Raw genomic sequence first — 16,663 nt, 5'->3', positions numbered from 1 at the left:
TTTGCTGTTTACATTATTGCAGAAAATTACATTCCATGTGCATTTAGACTTTATGACTGAATTGTTCATATAGTGCCAACTTGTGATCATGACTTACTTAGGCATACACTGATACTGATATTTCAGACTGATACTAAATTGTCATGTATCTGTTGATACACATTAAAAAAATATGTCTAAACAAATTCAGTGGAATTTCTATAGAAAAAAATGAATTCTTGGTGTAGAATGCCACTTTGAAATTGGCCCAAGTTATCCCTGCCCACTGAGTCCAAGGTAAGCCCTCGTTGGCTGTCCATGGGGAAATCCACGATCCAACGGGAGGGAACTTCCGATGCTTGTAACACCGTTATATGCAGCATCATGGGGTCAAGTGGACACTCAGTGATTACAGGACACTCAGTGATTACATCATCACTCAAAACATTTGGCCGCCCTGAGCCAATTAATTGGTTTTGGCCATTTCACAGGATTAATATGGGCCAATCTACATGAAAACAGAACACTGCATATGCATCAGGACTCTGTGTCACTCTATACAGTTTCAAATCATTTGGCCATCATAGGTCAATATATTTTTTCTAATACTTTCAGATATTTACTTTCAGTGGCGTCCACTAAGTAATAAGTCATTGCGGCCTTGCCATATATAACCTATATTGCTTGAACTCATAAACCATGCAAGTGAGGAATTCCCATTTTCAAAAAGTTTATCGTTTGAGGTTCTAAGTTTGGTCTAAATTGGAATATCGGGGACGCTACTGTACATAAAAACCTCTAAAATCATCAAAACACACTACAATCCTGTTATGCAGAATACAGACAAGTAATGGGTTCAGATCAATGAGATAACTAACTTTGTAATTACATCTTACAACAAAATGTACACCGACTGACCGGAAATTAACCTTTTAATTCATTAAAATGTCTTATTTCATCACTGTAATATCACAGTAATTCTTGGACTCTGTCTACTGGCCAAATACTGGAACTGACTGAAAAGTATTGTTGACATGAAACACCACACAAACACACACATACACACAAAGCTAATCTCAGCATGTGATTAAGTTCTATGATCTGAATCATCTTGCCAATACAATTTCATTTGATATTTTGGGCTGTTAGTGCCTCAAAGGCCTGTTATTTGTTGACAGAGTCTATCTATATATGCAGCAATGTCCATGCCTGCTGGATAATCTGATCAGTGAATTTATCCAGAACTGTGATGATGTCTGTTAATCATTCTGTTGACAGATTAATGTGTATTTGTGTTGTTACAGATTTTGCCTGTATTGTATATGAATGTTTTTCTGCTTTTCTTTATTATATAAAATAAAATGCTGTGAACCAGTTAATAAAGTATCTCCAGTCAAAAGGTCATATTGCGCAAATCTGGCCTAACAGCTTTGTTACAGATTTCTATAAATCACTGATTACATGTGCAGGCCCCATCACACTAACTGCACTGTATATATTTAGCAAAGACATTCAAACTTCTTTCATGCAAAATGTGCCAAAAGTGACAAATTATTTAGCCAGTAGATGGTGCTGTGAGACAAAATTTGAAATGAACATTTCAACATTGTTTTAAGGTCCGAAGTTCAATGTTTACAATACCTGACAAACATCTTTCATAAAGGCTTCTTATGATCACTCGAGACATGTAGAGGCCTCTTCAGACAGTCTATGTGCAGTATGTGTGTACACTAAACAGGTTTGTTACACCTCACATGCTCAAAGTGCTTAGGGCCTCTGGTCCTGATTACTCACATGCATATAAAGACAGACATGCACCCATGTGGGTGCATGCATAAGGACTCATGCATGCACCCATGGTTATGCACATATATGTAATGCACATACAAGCATGCATGCACTCACACCCAAATGCACACTCACCAAGCCAGAAAGATAAATCTCAACATTTGATACAGTTCTATGAGTAGGTGCAAATTCCTGTAAAAAGATTACACTATTGATCTAGAAATAATTTTCACTATTACTATTATAATGGTCCCTCACTAAGGAGCTGAGGTGTGCTGCACTGGTCCACAGCAAATAAAATACATATCAGATGTTAATACAGTTCACAGTAAATGAAGCTTTTGATAGAGTTGAAAACAGACCTGTAGTTAGTAACCACAATTCTCAAATATTTTTTCTTTATTGTCCAGGTGTCTGTGAGCATTATGCATCACTAAAGTTATATATCTATACATATGTCAAAGTAAAAGTCAAATTTATTTACATAGCGTCTTTTACAACACATTTTGTTACAAAGCAGCTTTACAAGAGCATTGGTCCAGATCCCTAATGAGCAAGACAGGGGCGACAGCGGCAAGGAAAAAGTCCCTAGGTGGGGATTAGGAAGAAACCTCCGGAGGACCAAAACTCAAAAGGGAATCCATTCTCCAACGGGTGGCTCAGCTAGTAGTCACAGTTCCTCCTATGCGCATATTGAGCCTCAGGTAGGAAGGACTTGTGTGAATGAATTCTCCTGAAGAATCTGAGCACATCAAACAGAGAGATAGAAGTCTTGTCTCTAAAGGAGTTCAAATTCTGATCAGTAGCACCTTTACCCAGGAATTTTGGTTTGTGCAGGATTACATGTGAAGTTGTCACTGTTGCCAGTGCACAAGCTGCTGTATTTGTAGACTGAGCCTGTCCATACAGTGATGTCCATGTCTACTGGTTGTTGAAAAATTGTCTTATCTGTGGATTCAGTCCTGATAGTATACCCCTAGTATACCCTCTGATATTATACCCCCTGATAGTATAGCCCCTGTATCCCCACCCCCCAAATCATAGACGTTTCTACTCTTGCTTGACTTATTCAATACCTTTAATTCAAAGTGGATGTCAGTAAACTGCACAGCTCTTAAAGTACCAGTGTATAATGGGCAGTGTAAAGTATAGTATAGTATAGTATAGTATAGTATAGTATAGTATAGTGTACACTGCCATCTTCTGAAAATGCTGTGGTCAACAGAGGCTGCGGGCCAGAACATTTGAACGCGGGGCACATTTGGCAACAGAGTCAACAGAGACTGTGGGCCGCACTTTGGACCCCCCTTGTGTACCTCCGATCATGTCTCAGGTCTTCCACATGGCATATTAATCCTTCAATGTTGTGCAGAAGAATTTTGTATGGCACAGAGGGAGGTGGCAGCTCTCTCACTGGTTTAATAAATAAAGGCATGTTTTGATAATGACTGCTCAATGTCTTATTTTGCATAAATAGCACTCTTTGAAATGTTTTAAGTCCTTCCAACGACACAACTCAATGCCACATATGCTTGTCCAGCAGCAAATATTGGTTTTAGACCACGGTAAATGATGGGAGAAATCTTGGATGTGATCACAACGCCTTTATGATCTTGTTTCCACGAGTCACTGAATTGTTATCTCGCATAATTATCTTCTCAGCCTTACTAACTCGTTTGTACGCATGATGATCTCGTTTCCACACCTTAAAAAGACGTGGCTGTGCCTTAATTTTATTAAAATGGGATGTCACCAGCAGGGCTTCGTAAAATTAATATCACTAGCAGGCTGTATTTAAATATAGCATCAAAATACTTCTTGCGTGTTGACTTATGGTAACGGTAATGGTCCTTTTGAAGTTCTTGAATAAACATTCAACTTCAAAAAAGGACAAGTCCTGTTTTACATTCATTACACTTTGTTAAAAGTAATAATAATAAAAAACAGATACACAATTTCGTGCGAAACCCTTATTAAGAGCGTTTTAAAAATGTTCACAAGATTGATTGAGCTGAACATTGTAGTTATAAGTGTTTTTAGCGGGGATAAACAGTCAAGGAACAGTTTTAGGAACGTTCTCGCTGCAGATCCGGTTAATATGGACGCGACCCACCTGCATTTTCTGTTATATCACATCACATCAAACAAATGTCACAATGTCACAAATGACAACCGCGATACAGTGTTCAATGGACTATTTTACTTTAACGTTGTAAGCAATATAGTTATATTTACGCCCTCTCGCTGGTGCCTCTAGCGTCTGAAACACACACACGCACACACACACGTACGCACGCACACACACACGCACACACACACACGCACGCACGCACACACACGCACGCACACACACACGCACACACTCATATACACACACACACACGCACGCACACACACACACGCACGCACGCACACACACACGCACACACACACACACACACACACACACACACACACACACTGCAAAGTGCCAATTCTGCTCACTAGAAACACTACGGTCGTAACGTATTCTGGCAATTATCACTTGTTTACATTTAATAAACGTGGAGTAGCTTCACAGCTTCACTAATCTACACCAAGGCTCAGATGTTTGGAACGTAAACACGGTATTTTTTCTCAAAGCTCGAGTTAACGTGAGAGTTACTGTAGCTGCTAAATGTCCTTTCTGGAACGAGCCCAGATGTTTTGAAGGCGTCGCCGTATTTATCTACAGGCGCTGTCGTGTACGTCGCGTAGCTCAAACCCCACAAACTGGATGTGTGTGCGCACCCGATTGGCCAGAGGGGCGTGTCCGGCCCCGCTATTGGCCCCTGCGTTCCTCCGCACTTCGGGATTGGTTGATCGGCGGAATTAGGAACCCGTGCGTGTGACGTAGACGGTCCGGTGGCAACAGCGTTCGGACGAAGCTCGAGACCCTCTCCACAAGCTCGAGCGCTTACCGTTCGCCCTCAGAGTTTAGAGAAGTTAGCGGAACCGCCGTTTTGAAGACGTAGTTTTGGGAGTAAATCGTTTATATTCGGTTTTAGCGCGTTTAGTAAAACAACCCCGGTCTCAGTCAACAAACCGAGAGCTGCTAGCGTTATGTGTGAGCTGTAGCGTTCATATTTCCCCAATGTTTCGTGGCTAGCTCGGCAGCTAACTGGCTAACAGCTACTCACCTGCGGCAGCCGGACGCTTGTGATTAAACAGCCCGGCTGGATATTTCCGTGTCGGATATTCTTCCGTTGTTGTTTCCTTAATGTTCCGTGTGTGTGTTCTTCGCGTCTTTAGTAATAGTATGTTTCATTAGGAGTTGTTGAACCTCACCTGGCTAGCTGGGTTCTCGTTTCGCTAGCTAGCTAGCTGGGTTATGCAGAGACAGACACTCAGCGCTACATGTTTGTGTGTGTATGGCGAGGAAACCAAGCTGAGCTGTGATGAGTGATCTGCTAACCTGAGCACACGGGTTAGATATTAATTGTACACGCTGGCTAAGGGGCTTTAAAAGGCATCATGCATCCTTCAGGAAAGACTCGTATACTTCTACTCGTAGTGGTAGTTGTCGCCTTGGTAGTGACAGCTGGTAAGTAAGACATGATGCACCTAGCTAACCTACAATATATCCCATTTTAAACCCATAATGTTGCCAACAACTTCACATTAGCCTTGTTAGCTTGTCATATCAGTTTACCATTTAAACTGAACCGGTATTAATGCTGTCTGGCTGGTGTTAACTTGCAGACACGTTTAGCTAACTGATGTTTTATGAAGTAAAATATTGAACCTGATGTAACATGAAAGTGTTGTTACAGATGTGGGACCAGAAGCCAATGATGTACCAGATGGTGATCCGTCTGAGGTAATACAGCAATGTCAAAACCTATGACCAGAATTAGTATCGGCTTAAGCATGAAAAGCTCACATCATAATAGTGGAGTACAGTTTACTTTGCTTCTTCACATTCAACCTTGTGAATACGGGATAAAGTGCATATTCATGATCTATTTCAACATTTCTGCATTCTGATGGTCGTTGCCTTAATTTTGGAGGTGATCACATTATAGTAGCTTAGTGAAGTTATTTTTGACCTGTTGTCAGCGTCCTATAACTGAACGCTGCGAGTTTGTATGTATGTGAAACTGTGCAGTTCATCAAAGCGTGCTCCCTCTCTCCAGTATTTTCATGACCAGAACACGGAGGAGGACGAGGTTCCTGTGGGCTCCAGAGTAGTGGCAGGGCACTCCGTTTCCCTCAGGGAAGCGTCCCCGACCACAGAGCAACACCAGCTCAAGGAGGACGTCACAGACGGGGGAGCCGACGGTGAGGTGGAGGGTATTGAGAAGGAGGACCTTCCTAGTCAGCCTCCTCCACCAGATGCGAAGACGAAGGAGGGTGAGTAGAGATGGGGAAAGCTGTCTGCTGATCACTGGTCGCTGTGCCTGTGCGTTTCTCTGGGTTTTTTATGATTGTCTTTTGAAGGTGGGTTAGGTCTGTAGATCCAAAAGCAACTCTGGGGGCTGATCCTGATCTTTTGCTCAAGTAGGAGTTTTACAGTGATACGCTGGTGAATTTGACACCAACCCTCCTCCCCTATTCTAGCTTTGTAGCCATTCGATTGTCCTCCAAGTGATTTTAGGACGTCTGTGCCATAACGATGATAACATTGTAATTTCTTTGCTGCTTGACTTCTTTCTTGTTCGCATAACTTTTTCTGTCACTTTTGAGGCCCGCGCCCATTCATGCATGGCCGCGTGTGTGATTGGTCGTTCAAGCATGGCCGCGTGTGTGATTGGTCGTTCATGCATGGCCGCGTGTGTGATTGGTTTCCTGTGGATGTTTTGGAGTAACGTGTCCGTGTCTCATTGGTCCCCGCCTGCCGGTGCAGTTCCCGTGGCGATAGATGGCACGGCCTCTGGGGAGCGCTGTCTCTTCCCTTTCCTCTTCCTGGGGAAGGAGTACTCCGACTGCACCACGGAGGGCAGGACGGACGGGAGGCTGTGGTGCTCCACCACCTACGACTACGAGCGCGATAAAAAATGGGGCTTCTGCGAAAGTGAGTTTCTAATGCTCGTTGCACGTGGCCGTCGAGACAGACACAGCGCTTGCAGGTGCTTCATGTGTGCAGGTGCTTCATGTGAAATTAGTTTCTTGTGTCGGTGTGTGTGACCGTGCCCCCCCCCCCCCCCCCCCCCCCCTCTTCTCCCCCCCCAGCGGAGGAGCAGGCAGAGAGCAGGAGGCTAGCAGCAGAGGCGGAGCAGCAGTATCAGGCCACCCTCAAGATGATCAACAGCACCGGCCGCAAGAGCCAGAAGAAAGAGTGAGTGGCACTCTAGACAAAGCTCTCAGATCACATGACCACCCAGCCAAGAACTCACCTGGGCTCGTTTCCTGTCTAGTTACGGACCCTTCTGACTTGCAACAAAATGAGATGTGTGTAAAACCAAACAAACAGTTGTGAGACAAACAGTACGACCGAAGTCTCTTTAAATGATTAAATGGCAAAGATGGTTATGGTCCAGAGTGACTGGACAGTAGAGCAACACGTTGGCACGTGTTGGCAGCCCAGGTCGGTTTGTTACCATACATGGATAACTGAATCGAAGATGAACTGATTTTGAAAAGGCTTAAACCTGAAGATTATTTTCAGGGCAGTGTAGGCTTAAACCTGAAGATTATTTTCAGGGCAGTGTATAGTTTATTTTGTAGTGGCAGAATGTAAAGGAGCACCATGGCAGCCTTTGACTCTCAGGACCTTCACCAAAGTCTATGACCTTAATTAGCTTGTTTACAGCCATGTTTAATAAAGGCAAATAAATGCAGATTTCAAAGCTTTCTAAACACTGACTCCTCAACCGTTGTCACAGCAGCTTGCAGCCGTGCACTAAGCTCTAAGCTCCTGCCTAGCACTCTAAACATTACAATAACTGATGTCCACAAAGCAGAAATAGGCCTGAAGATAACAAAGCATTTTCAGCTAGCCATGTCCTCTACATGTTTGTAGTGTAATAAAAAAATGCATTTAGCACGTCCAGTCTAGGTCTGGAAGACTAATAAATCTTATCTTTCCAAAGGAACTGTTTGTAGGACTGCTAAAAAGGCTAAAGCTGTTTGACTACAAAAGACCTTCAGGAAGATTCAGCAGGTTTCAGAACCAAGCACCACCGCTCCATAGGCTATTTAGGAAAAATACGGCTGGCTTCTAGATCAGGATAACATGTCAAAATCCATAATGGACCTTAAGAGGTACCTTAAGAGCTGAAGGGATTTCTATTGCCTTCAGTCCCCCCCCTCACCTAAACGTGATTGTAAATCTGAGTAGACCTCAACAGAGTAGTACATGCCCTACTCTATATCAACAATATCACAGAACCAGAAGGCTTTTGTAAAGAACGATGGGCAAAAATCTCACAAACCTGAGTTTTTGCTGGCTACAAGTGTGTTTACTGTGCTAACTTGCTAGAAGGGCAGGTGCCAAGTACTGATCTTTTAAATTTTGAAACTGTAAAAGATAAAAAGTAACATTGCTTAAAATATTTTTACAAATAAAAGAATGCAACACCCCCACACATTGTATGCTTTTTGAAAATCAGGACAACCTTTGCTTGCCAAGTTATTCACAATAATGGAAAATTTTGACCATGGACGGACAAACATTTTCGTTCCGCTGAATGTTTCGCTCTGTTGGTAAAGAGGTGAAGTGCTCACAAGTGGACGCTTTAATGACTGGTATAGATGAGCATTTTATAATGTGGTTGCTGAACAAAACTCTAGGCTCAAAAATGACCACAGATGTTTACTTATTTCTGGGCACGTATGCCTTCATCTTCAACCTATTCTCTTGATCCTATTGTCCATCTAGGTTATATGAGCAGCTGTTGAAGGTGGCAGGAACTGGGCACACCAAGGCCGTGGAGACGGTGGCGTATGCCATGCTGTTTGGAGACTACATGCCCCAGAACGTTGTGCAAGCCAAGGAGCTGTTTGAGAAGCTGTCGCTCGAGGGCTCCCCAAAAGCCCAGATGGTAATGAACTCCTCTAAAGTGAATAAATGTTCCTCTTTTATGTCGGAAACATTGTGAAACTGCCCTGCGGCGGTTCTCTGGCCTTTTCAAAGTTTCATATGTGAAATATAGATTAGCTTTCAAATGATGACTTATCAAAAATGAGCCAAGGCACCAAGATAATGTGGTAAAAAAATGTCTGCAGTGTGAGAATTGCAGATGTTTGAACACAGATTAATTATCGTGTGAATTCTGTTTCCCACCAGGCACTTGGGTTTCTGTATGCAGCAGGATTAGGTGTGAATTCCAGTCAAGCAAAGGTATTTCATCAGTTATGTTACAGTTTTATGCAGTTTTCTTTCCTATTTTGTCATTGTCAGGTGATGTGGCTCACAGTCTGTCTCTTTCCAACGCAGGCCCTGGTTTATTACACCTTTGGAGCTCTAGGGGGAAATCTGGTAGCACACATGATTCTAGTAAGACCACTGTGGGTTGTCCCACCTTGTGCTGTATAAGACTACACTGATTCATCTCCACATTTTAGGCAGGTTCTGGCAGAGAATGCGGAGAATGTTTTTAACATGTTGTCCATGTGAATTTAGGTCATACCACTAATATATTACCCAATGCTAATGTTTGTTTTTACCATGGGTGTCCAGATGTCCTAAACTGCAACATAATCCTTTAGTTGTGTTGGTCCTGTAATTTGTGAACTGGTTTGGAATAGCACAGAGATCATCTGGGTGTCCAACGCACGGTGTTGCGTCTGTGTTCAGGGCTACAGGTACTGGGGAGGGCTCGGAGTGCCTCAGAGCTGCGAGGCTGCCCTGACTCACTACAGGCTGGTGGCCAACCACGGTAAGAACCTCCCCACCACCTTAAGCCCACCTGACGGGCGCTTGTTAGTGGAGTCGGATCAGGCCGTGCCATAATCCGTGGCGTCGGACGCTTGTGATCCGTGTTCCTGTGTGGCAGTGGCCAGTGACGTGTCCCTGACCGGGGGCAGCGCCGTGCAGAGGATCCGCCTGCTGGACGAGCTGGAGAACCCCGGGTCTCCCAGCGGGATGCTGGAGGAGGATCTGATCCAGTACTACCAGTTCCTGGCTGAGAAGGGGGACGTGCAGGCCCAGGTACCGACAGAACACCAGTCCACCGTCTCTGATCTTACCTACTTTTAAAAAATGCACCGTATATATGAGACCATTTAATTTTGCTTTTAAAGTTGCCGTCGTGTCAAACGATGTCCGATTTAAAATAATGATGTGTGTGATGTAGTCCCCTCCCTGCCCTGTTATTGCTTCAGAAACTGTATTGTGTTGCATTGCCATATTTGTGCATAGGGGTCTGGGTAGGAAGAAATGACCACAGTAATCAGTTCTGATCTGTTCCATTCTCAAGGTGGGATTGGGCCAGTTGCACTTGCATGGGGGCCGAGGGGTAGAGCAGAACCATCAGGTAAGAGCTTTAAAAGCTTTTTTAAATATCTCTCTACTGCTCTTTTAAATATCTCTCTACTGCTCTGTAAAGATACAAATCGATTGCCTTTTTTCTTTCTATTTCTCAGCGAGCGTTTGAATACTTCAGCCAAGCTGCCAACGCCGGCAACACTCACGCGATGGCCTTCCTGGGGAAGGTAACGTAACTACCAGGGCTTGGCAGTCATGTAGGCGTTGCTTTCTCACGGCGACGCGTCTGAAGGCTCTCGATTTGTCTTTTAGATGTACTCAGAGGGCAGCGAGTTTTTGCCACAAAATAACGAGACAGCCCTGATTTACTTCAAGAAGGCGTCAGAACAAGTCGGTACCAGGGATATCATATATATATATCGTATTCAACCGTGATGTTGTTTACTCTTCTGACCGTAACCTATTAAATATTGTTCATGGTGATATTTCAGGGTAACCCGGTTGGTCAGAGTGGGCTTGGCATGGCCTACCTGTATGGCAGAGGTGTTCCTGTGGTGAGTATCGTATCGTCCTCTGTAGTGCTCACCTGCTTCATACACTGAAGTAAGTAAGTGTGTGTGTGTGTGTGTGTCTGTCTGTGTGTCTGTCTGTGTGTGTGTGTGTGTGTGTGTGTGTGTGTGTGTGTGTGTGTCTGTGTGTGTGTCTGTGTGTGTGTGTGGTACTGCAGAATTATGACATGGCACTCAAGTACTTCCAGAAGGCAGCAGAACAGGGCTGGGTGGACGGGCAGCTCCAGCTGGGCACCATGTACTACAGTGAGTGTGTACGCGTCACCTCACACACTCCTCACTCCCAGCCTCACGTCTCTTCTCTGAGATGCAGCGTGTCTTTCACGGCCTTCAGCTCTTTGTGCCGTTTTCTCTCCTTGTTTGTATATTGAGCAATTTGTTGCCTGGTTGATTGTCACCACGAGAAACCCATGCATCCACGTTCTGATATGGCTGACACAAATTTTGTGTTGGCCAAGTCTGTCTGCTGAGTCATTTCTCAGCAGTGGGAGGTAGAATAAGAAGCGGACTCTGGCAGCTCCTTCTTAGGACATCGTCTCTCTCTCCCTCTGTCTCTCTCTCCTGTCTCTCTCTCAGATGGTATCGGTGTTAAACGTGACTATAAGCAGGCACTGAAGTTCTTTAACCTGGCCTCCCAGGCTGGTCATATTCTGGCCTTCTATAACCTGGCCCAGATGCACGCCACAGGCACAGGTGTTATGCGCTCTTGCCACACAGCCGTGGAGGTAAGACCTCACCCGTGCTGAACGCTCGTATTTCTCTCCTTCCCTCTGGTTTCTCAGTGACACCAAGTGTGTGTGTGTGTGTGTGTGTGTGTGTGTTCTTAAATAGCTCTTTAAGAACGTGTGTGAACGGGGCCGGTGGTCTGAGAGGCTGATGATGGCCTACAGCAGTTTTAAGGAGGGGGACATGGACTCTGCTCTGGTGCAGTATCTTCTGCTGGCTGAGCAGGGCTACGAGGTCGCTCAAAGCAACGTGGCCTACATCCTGGATCAGAGTGAGTTTCTCCTGCCACCAGGGGGCGCTGGAGTCCCAACAGGATACATGTACTAATGTTACTTGATGTTTGTTCAAAGGGCAAATGAAGTCAAACAGAGAAACGAACATCAGTTTTGTTTTAACCTCAGAGATGTTTTTTGCCCAGCTGTTTTAAGGTGTGTGTGTGTGTGTGTGTGTGTGTGTGTGTGTGTGTGTGTGTGTGTGTGTGTGTGTGTGTTACAGAACAGTCTCGGATCTTCAGTGAGAATGAAACCTACCCTCGTGCTCTCCTTCACTGGACCAGAGCAGCTGCCCAAGGTTCTATTTCTCAGTTCTCTCTCGCTCTCTCTCTCTCATGCTTTCTCGCTCTCTCTCTCTCATGCTTTCTCGCTCTCTCACTCATGCTTTCTCACTCGCTCTCTCTCACTCTCCTGCTCTCTCTCACTCTCCTGCTCTCTCTCACTCTCCTGCTCTCTCTCTCTCTCTCTCTCTCTCTCTCTCTCTCTCTCTGTTTGCAGAAGCTGCTTCTACCACTGGTCGGAACAAACTACTTTTATGAGAATGATTAAACCATTTTAAATGCATTTTAACATTGGCCATAATATTGAGGAGGTCATTTTGATTTCCTGTCGTTGTTTAACGGTGTGGTAACTGTTTGGTTTATGGCTGTGCACAGGGTACACGGTGGCCAGAATCAAGCTGGGTGATTATCATTTCTATGGCTATGGCACTGACGTGGACTATGAATCTGCAGTCATCCACTACAGACTGGCCTCTGAGCAGCAACACAGTGCACAGGCCATGTTCAACTTGGGCTACATGCATGAGAAAGGCCTTGGCATAAAACAGGTACGCACACACACACGCCCCTTTTCACATCATCTTTCACTTCCCCAATCCTGTGTTTGATCAGCTAAATGATTTTGAAACTGCTGTTTGCTTGACCTACTTACTCTTTAAATAAAAAAGACGTCAGTAGTATTAATGCAGTGAATCCTTAAAGATAATCAAGTGTACTTAACTGCACATGTATGGATTTGACTGAGATGAAAAATGTAACATTTGAGAGGTTTGACTGGTTTTTGTCCATCACCTAATCGTATCACATACTTCACCAGCAGGTTCACACACACACACACGCGCACACACACGTGCTGACTGTGTTCTTTGGCAGGACATCCACCTGGCTAAGCGGTTCTACGACATGGCTGCAGAGGCCAGTCCTGACGCCCAAGTCCCCGTGTTCTTGGCCCTCTGCAAACTGGGTCTTGTCTACACAGTGCAGTATGTGCAGGATCTTAATGTAAGACACACACACACACACACACACAATGTGCCAAGAGTGCTGACATGTCGGGTTGCTGTTTTGTTAGGATGTCAGAACGTACCGCTTTCTATCTATTTTCTTACCCTGCTATTTCCCTGCCACAGTATCTCAAATGTTTTCCGAGTGGTTAATACAAGAAGGGCATTTTATTCAGCGTTTATTTTAGAAACGGTAACATAGCGTAGAACTGAAGGCAGGGGTAGCTAACCACGATCTCATGTCTCCACATTGCTGTTTTCCTGCAGCTAAAGGAGCTTCTTTCTCAGGTGGATCTGGACCAGGTGCTGGGTCCAGAGTGGGACCTCTACCTCATGACTGTTATAGCTCTGCTCCTGGGCACAGTCATTGCATACCGACAGAGACAGCACCAGGCGGTACCAAGGGTACCTCCCGGACCCCCGAGACCTGCGGTCCAGCCGGAGCAGGCCGCCCCTGAGCCTAACCAGGACTAAACAGAGGGCCTCGATCCGGCACTGAGGCAACAGACGTTTGAGACGTGGGAGGGTCTGGTCTTCTGGGACAGTCACAACAGCTCCCCCCCCCACCCCACCCAGCTGCAGGCCTTAACCTTCTCAAAGTATTAGGACTAGGACCTGTCTAGACTCCCCATGATACTCTTCCTTTGACTTGAGCTTTGTGGAGGAAAACTGGGTAAGGCAGAAAACATGGAAAACGGAGTGCAGAAACAAAGGACCGACTTGCTATCTCTAAAGCGTGTGGCTCAGGGTATTACCAGCTTTGTTTGTTTGTGCTGATTAGCGCTCACTCTTTGGGGCTCTGAGTGAAGGACTCTCCTTAGCCACTGTGCTAGAAGCCAAGGACCTGATTCGGTTGCCATGTTCCCCTGCACCAGTTCAGATGGTTCTGAAAATAGTTGTGTGGCCCACACCCGCCCCACACCTCTGCTGAATAAAAAGTGAAATACACTGGACCTCAAATTGTCAAATACTGGGGGGGGAAACTCTATTAGCATGCCTTCCTATTTCCTGTTTTGCTAGCCAGAGTGGCGTGTGGGCAGACATCCTTGGTTTGTTAACGTTTTTTAAAAAAACACTGCCTGCTGGTTTAATTTATAGTAGTGAATCACAAATGTTTTTTGCCGGCACAGTAGTAACTTAAATGTTTCATGATGGCTAAATCTGGCACAAATATTAAAACAAATCCTCAAACTAGCCCATGTCAACTGTTTGAAGTAACGCACTCAGCAGTGGACACATACTGTTTGAAGGCTTTTTTTTTTGGTCACAAATGCTCGTCTTTTCAAATATTTATAAATCTGCCCTTTACTTCCTTTGATATCTGTTAAGACCTAATGGAAAGGTACCATCTTCACAGGCTCTTCCAAAACCACTAACAATTCTACAAAACTTCTAATTTAAGCTGTTCAATTCCAGTGTGACAGGATGTTCTGTGGTTTTGTGTCCACATTTTGAAAGACTGATGGACTTTCCTAACTGCAGCATATCCCATTTTGGTATAAGTTACCCGTTTTTTTTCTTTTGCATTTTGTTTTTTGGCACCTTTTGAATAGGAAGGAATTTTTTGCCCCCCCCCCCCCCCCCCCCATACATGTTGGAACATAGCAATATAGACGTGTGGTCCATGCACTTGTAAAGAAATGATCTGTATAGGATGTAATCAGAGTTTTGTTTTTCATGCTGGGCTGTGCCAGAGTGCTGCCTGTTGTGGTCACTAAGATGATGTTTTCATATACAACCCATAGCAGCTTTGACAAGGTACCAAGAAAGGACATCAGGCCATTGGACTTTACGCAGGCGGTTGTGCACAGTACGGCTAAGAAGCCTTCACCATGATAGTCACAAGAAACTAATAAAAATGTCTGTGGATTTGGGTTCAGTACACGGGTTACTTTTTTAATGCTTATTTAGTGTTTTTAGTCACACAACCTGCTGACAAAATAATGCTACCTCAACATCTAGAACACCTAGATGAATATGCAAAGAAAATTAAAAGAACCTGTTTACGACAGCAAGAGGAGCTTACCGACTTCGTATATAAATTTAAGCATATATACAGTGGTACTTGAAAGTTTGTGAACTTTAGATTTTAGTGAAGTTTAGATTTTTCTGTTTTACCATGATTCTCTTATTGCCAGTTTTTATATATGAAATTTCAGGTTTGTTATGAAACATGGAATCAGAGCAAAAGTAAATGAACCAATTACTGATTAAATGGGAGAGGAAACTAACCAAACCACTGTCGTGCCAAGGCATAAAGGACACAGATCTACGACGGCAAGAGGAAGACATCCGAGGACATCGGGAAGAAGGTGGTCCATCCATCCACTGTAACACAAATAATTAACAAATGGAGGGCAGTTCAGCATCACTGCAGCTCTGCCCAGGAGTGGATGGTCTTGCACCAAGACAAAACATACAAACCTCCTTCCAGCAGTGAAGCATGGTGGTGGAACTGTGAATGGCTGGGCAGATTTTCTGCCTCCAGGATCATATTGACTCATTATTCAGAACCATCAATTCCCAGGCCCCTTAAAAAATTTATGGCCAGCATCTCTTGCTTGGTGTTGGGACATAAATGGATTATGCAACAAGACAGCGGCCCAAAGCATTCGAGCAAAACTACCAAGGAATGGCTCAAGAGAGAGATTTGCACTCTAGATTGGCCCAGTCCAAGTCCAGACCTTAATCTTGTAAAAGTGCTGTAGCAAAATCAGAAGCAGGCAGTACATGTACATACAGATGTTCCCCCAACCTCTCTCAACTGGGGGAGTTCTGCAAGGAGGAGTGGGCTAAAAACCCCAAAAGCAGTTGAGAGACTGGTTACAGAAGATGTTTAGTTGAAGGAATGGCAGCAAAATGCTAAGAACACATGAACACTAGGGTGCTAAGAGTACACATGCCCAGATCGGTGGGCAGCCCTATCCTCTAGTGCAGGGGGGTATTCCAGAAAGCGGGTTTAACAAACTCTAAACCCTGAACTCTGAGTTGTCTTACCCCGATCTGACATACTCAGAGTTTTCGGTTCCAAAACGGCTGATCGGAGTTAAAGTAATCAGGGTCACTCAACTCTGAGTAGGTTGACCCAGACAGAAGCGCGTTCACGTGTAACTATAAAAGGCATTATTAATGGAGTGCAGATAAATAGGATTTATCATGGACTTATACGCGAAAATCAGCCCAGCATCGTATTTCACACCACTGGAGTTTGAAGTATTAATGACTGCGTATGCAGAATATTTAGATATTATTAAACGTAAACGTAATACTGCGGTAGCTGCTAGAGAAAGGCAGTCAGCATGTCAAAAAATTGCAGAGTTAATGCATGAGTGAAAATTATATTTTTATATTTAGCAGAAGGGTGCGATTATATTATTATTTTCTCCACTTTTATAATACTTTATTGAGTTTTTAAATATATTTTTAATTGAACACTTACTAATTCCAGGTCTAATCTGAATGGTGTGAAACACGAGGCATCAGATAAAAATGAAGTATAAGAATATTGTACAAAGTGGTATGGCTGTACATAACTATCTTATTCTTAAAATATATTATAAAATATTTTTATTTACAGGAAAAATGAAATAATGAAACATAACAGTGAATGTGACTGTAATGTATATTAAAAGGTTACAGGGTGGATGGTGGGGTGGGT

At 44.0% G+C, this 16,663-nt stretch overlaps 1 protein-coding gene across 2 annotated transcripts; it reads left to right on the top strand.

Moving 5' to 3' along the window:
- The first annotated feature begins 4,620 nt into the window (after positions 1–4,620).
- On the top strand, positions 4,621–14,879 carry sel1l (SEL1L adaptor subunit of SYVN1 ubiquitin ligase). 2 transcript variants are annotated; one of them, XM_077017635.1, is made up of 21 exons: positions 4,621–5,329; positions 5,559–5,605; positions 5,922–6,138; positions 6,632–6,799; positions 6,958–7,063; positions 8,606–8,768; positions 9,014–9,067; positions 9,164–9,223; positions 9,524–9,605; positions 9,723–9,877; positions 10,146–10,202; positions 10,312–10,380; positions 10,466–10,543; positions 10,645–10,707; positions 10,881–10,968; positions 11,299–11,447; positions 11,554–11,719; positions 11,944–12,018; positions 12,377–12,549; positions 12,875–13,003; positions 13,294–14,879. In XM_077017635.1, the coding sequence occupies exons 1-21, from the start codon at positions 5,260–5,262 to the stop codon at positions 13,477–13,479; spliced, it is 2,355 nt and encodes a 784-aa protein (XP_076873750.1). In that variant the 5' UTR covers positions 4,621–5,259; the 3' UTR covers positions 13,480–14,879. The 2 variants fall into 2 exon arrangements, with proteins under 2 accessions (XP_076873750.1, XP_076873749.1); XM_077017634.1 differs by having other exon boundaries at positions 4,622–5,329; positions 13,273–14,879.
- Positions 14,880–16,663: the final 1,784 nt, after the last annotated feature.

The sequence above is a fragment of the Brachyhypopomus gauderio genome, chromosome 9 (genome assembly GCF_052324685.1).
Source record: "Brachyhypopomus gauderio isolate BG-103 chromosome 9, BGAUD_0.2, whole genome shotgun sequence".
NCBI classification, from domain to species: domain Eukaryota; kingdom Metazoa; phylum Chordata; class Actinopteri; order Gymnotiformes; family Hypopomidae; genus Brachyhypopomus; species Brachyhypopomus gauderio.
The sequence above is the reverse complement of the archived record's forward strand: the minus strand, read 5'-3'. Positions and strand labels throughout refer to the sequence as shown.

Excerpts from the sequence above, each read along its gene's own strand:
- sel1l (XM_077017634.1), top strand. The coding sequence starts at position 5,260 with ATGCATCCTTCAGGAAAGACTCGTATACTTCTACTCGTAGTGGTAGTT. Across the intron at positions 10,381-10,465 it reads CGATGGCCTTCCTGGGGAAG|ATGTACTCAGAGGGCAGCGA; the intron begins GTAACGTAACTA and ends TTTGTCTTTTAG. Across the intron at positions 10,969-11,298 it reads GCTGGGCACCATGTACTACA|ATGGTATCGGTGTTAAACGT; the intron begins GTGAGTGTGTAC and ends TCTCTCTCTCAG.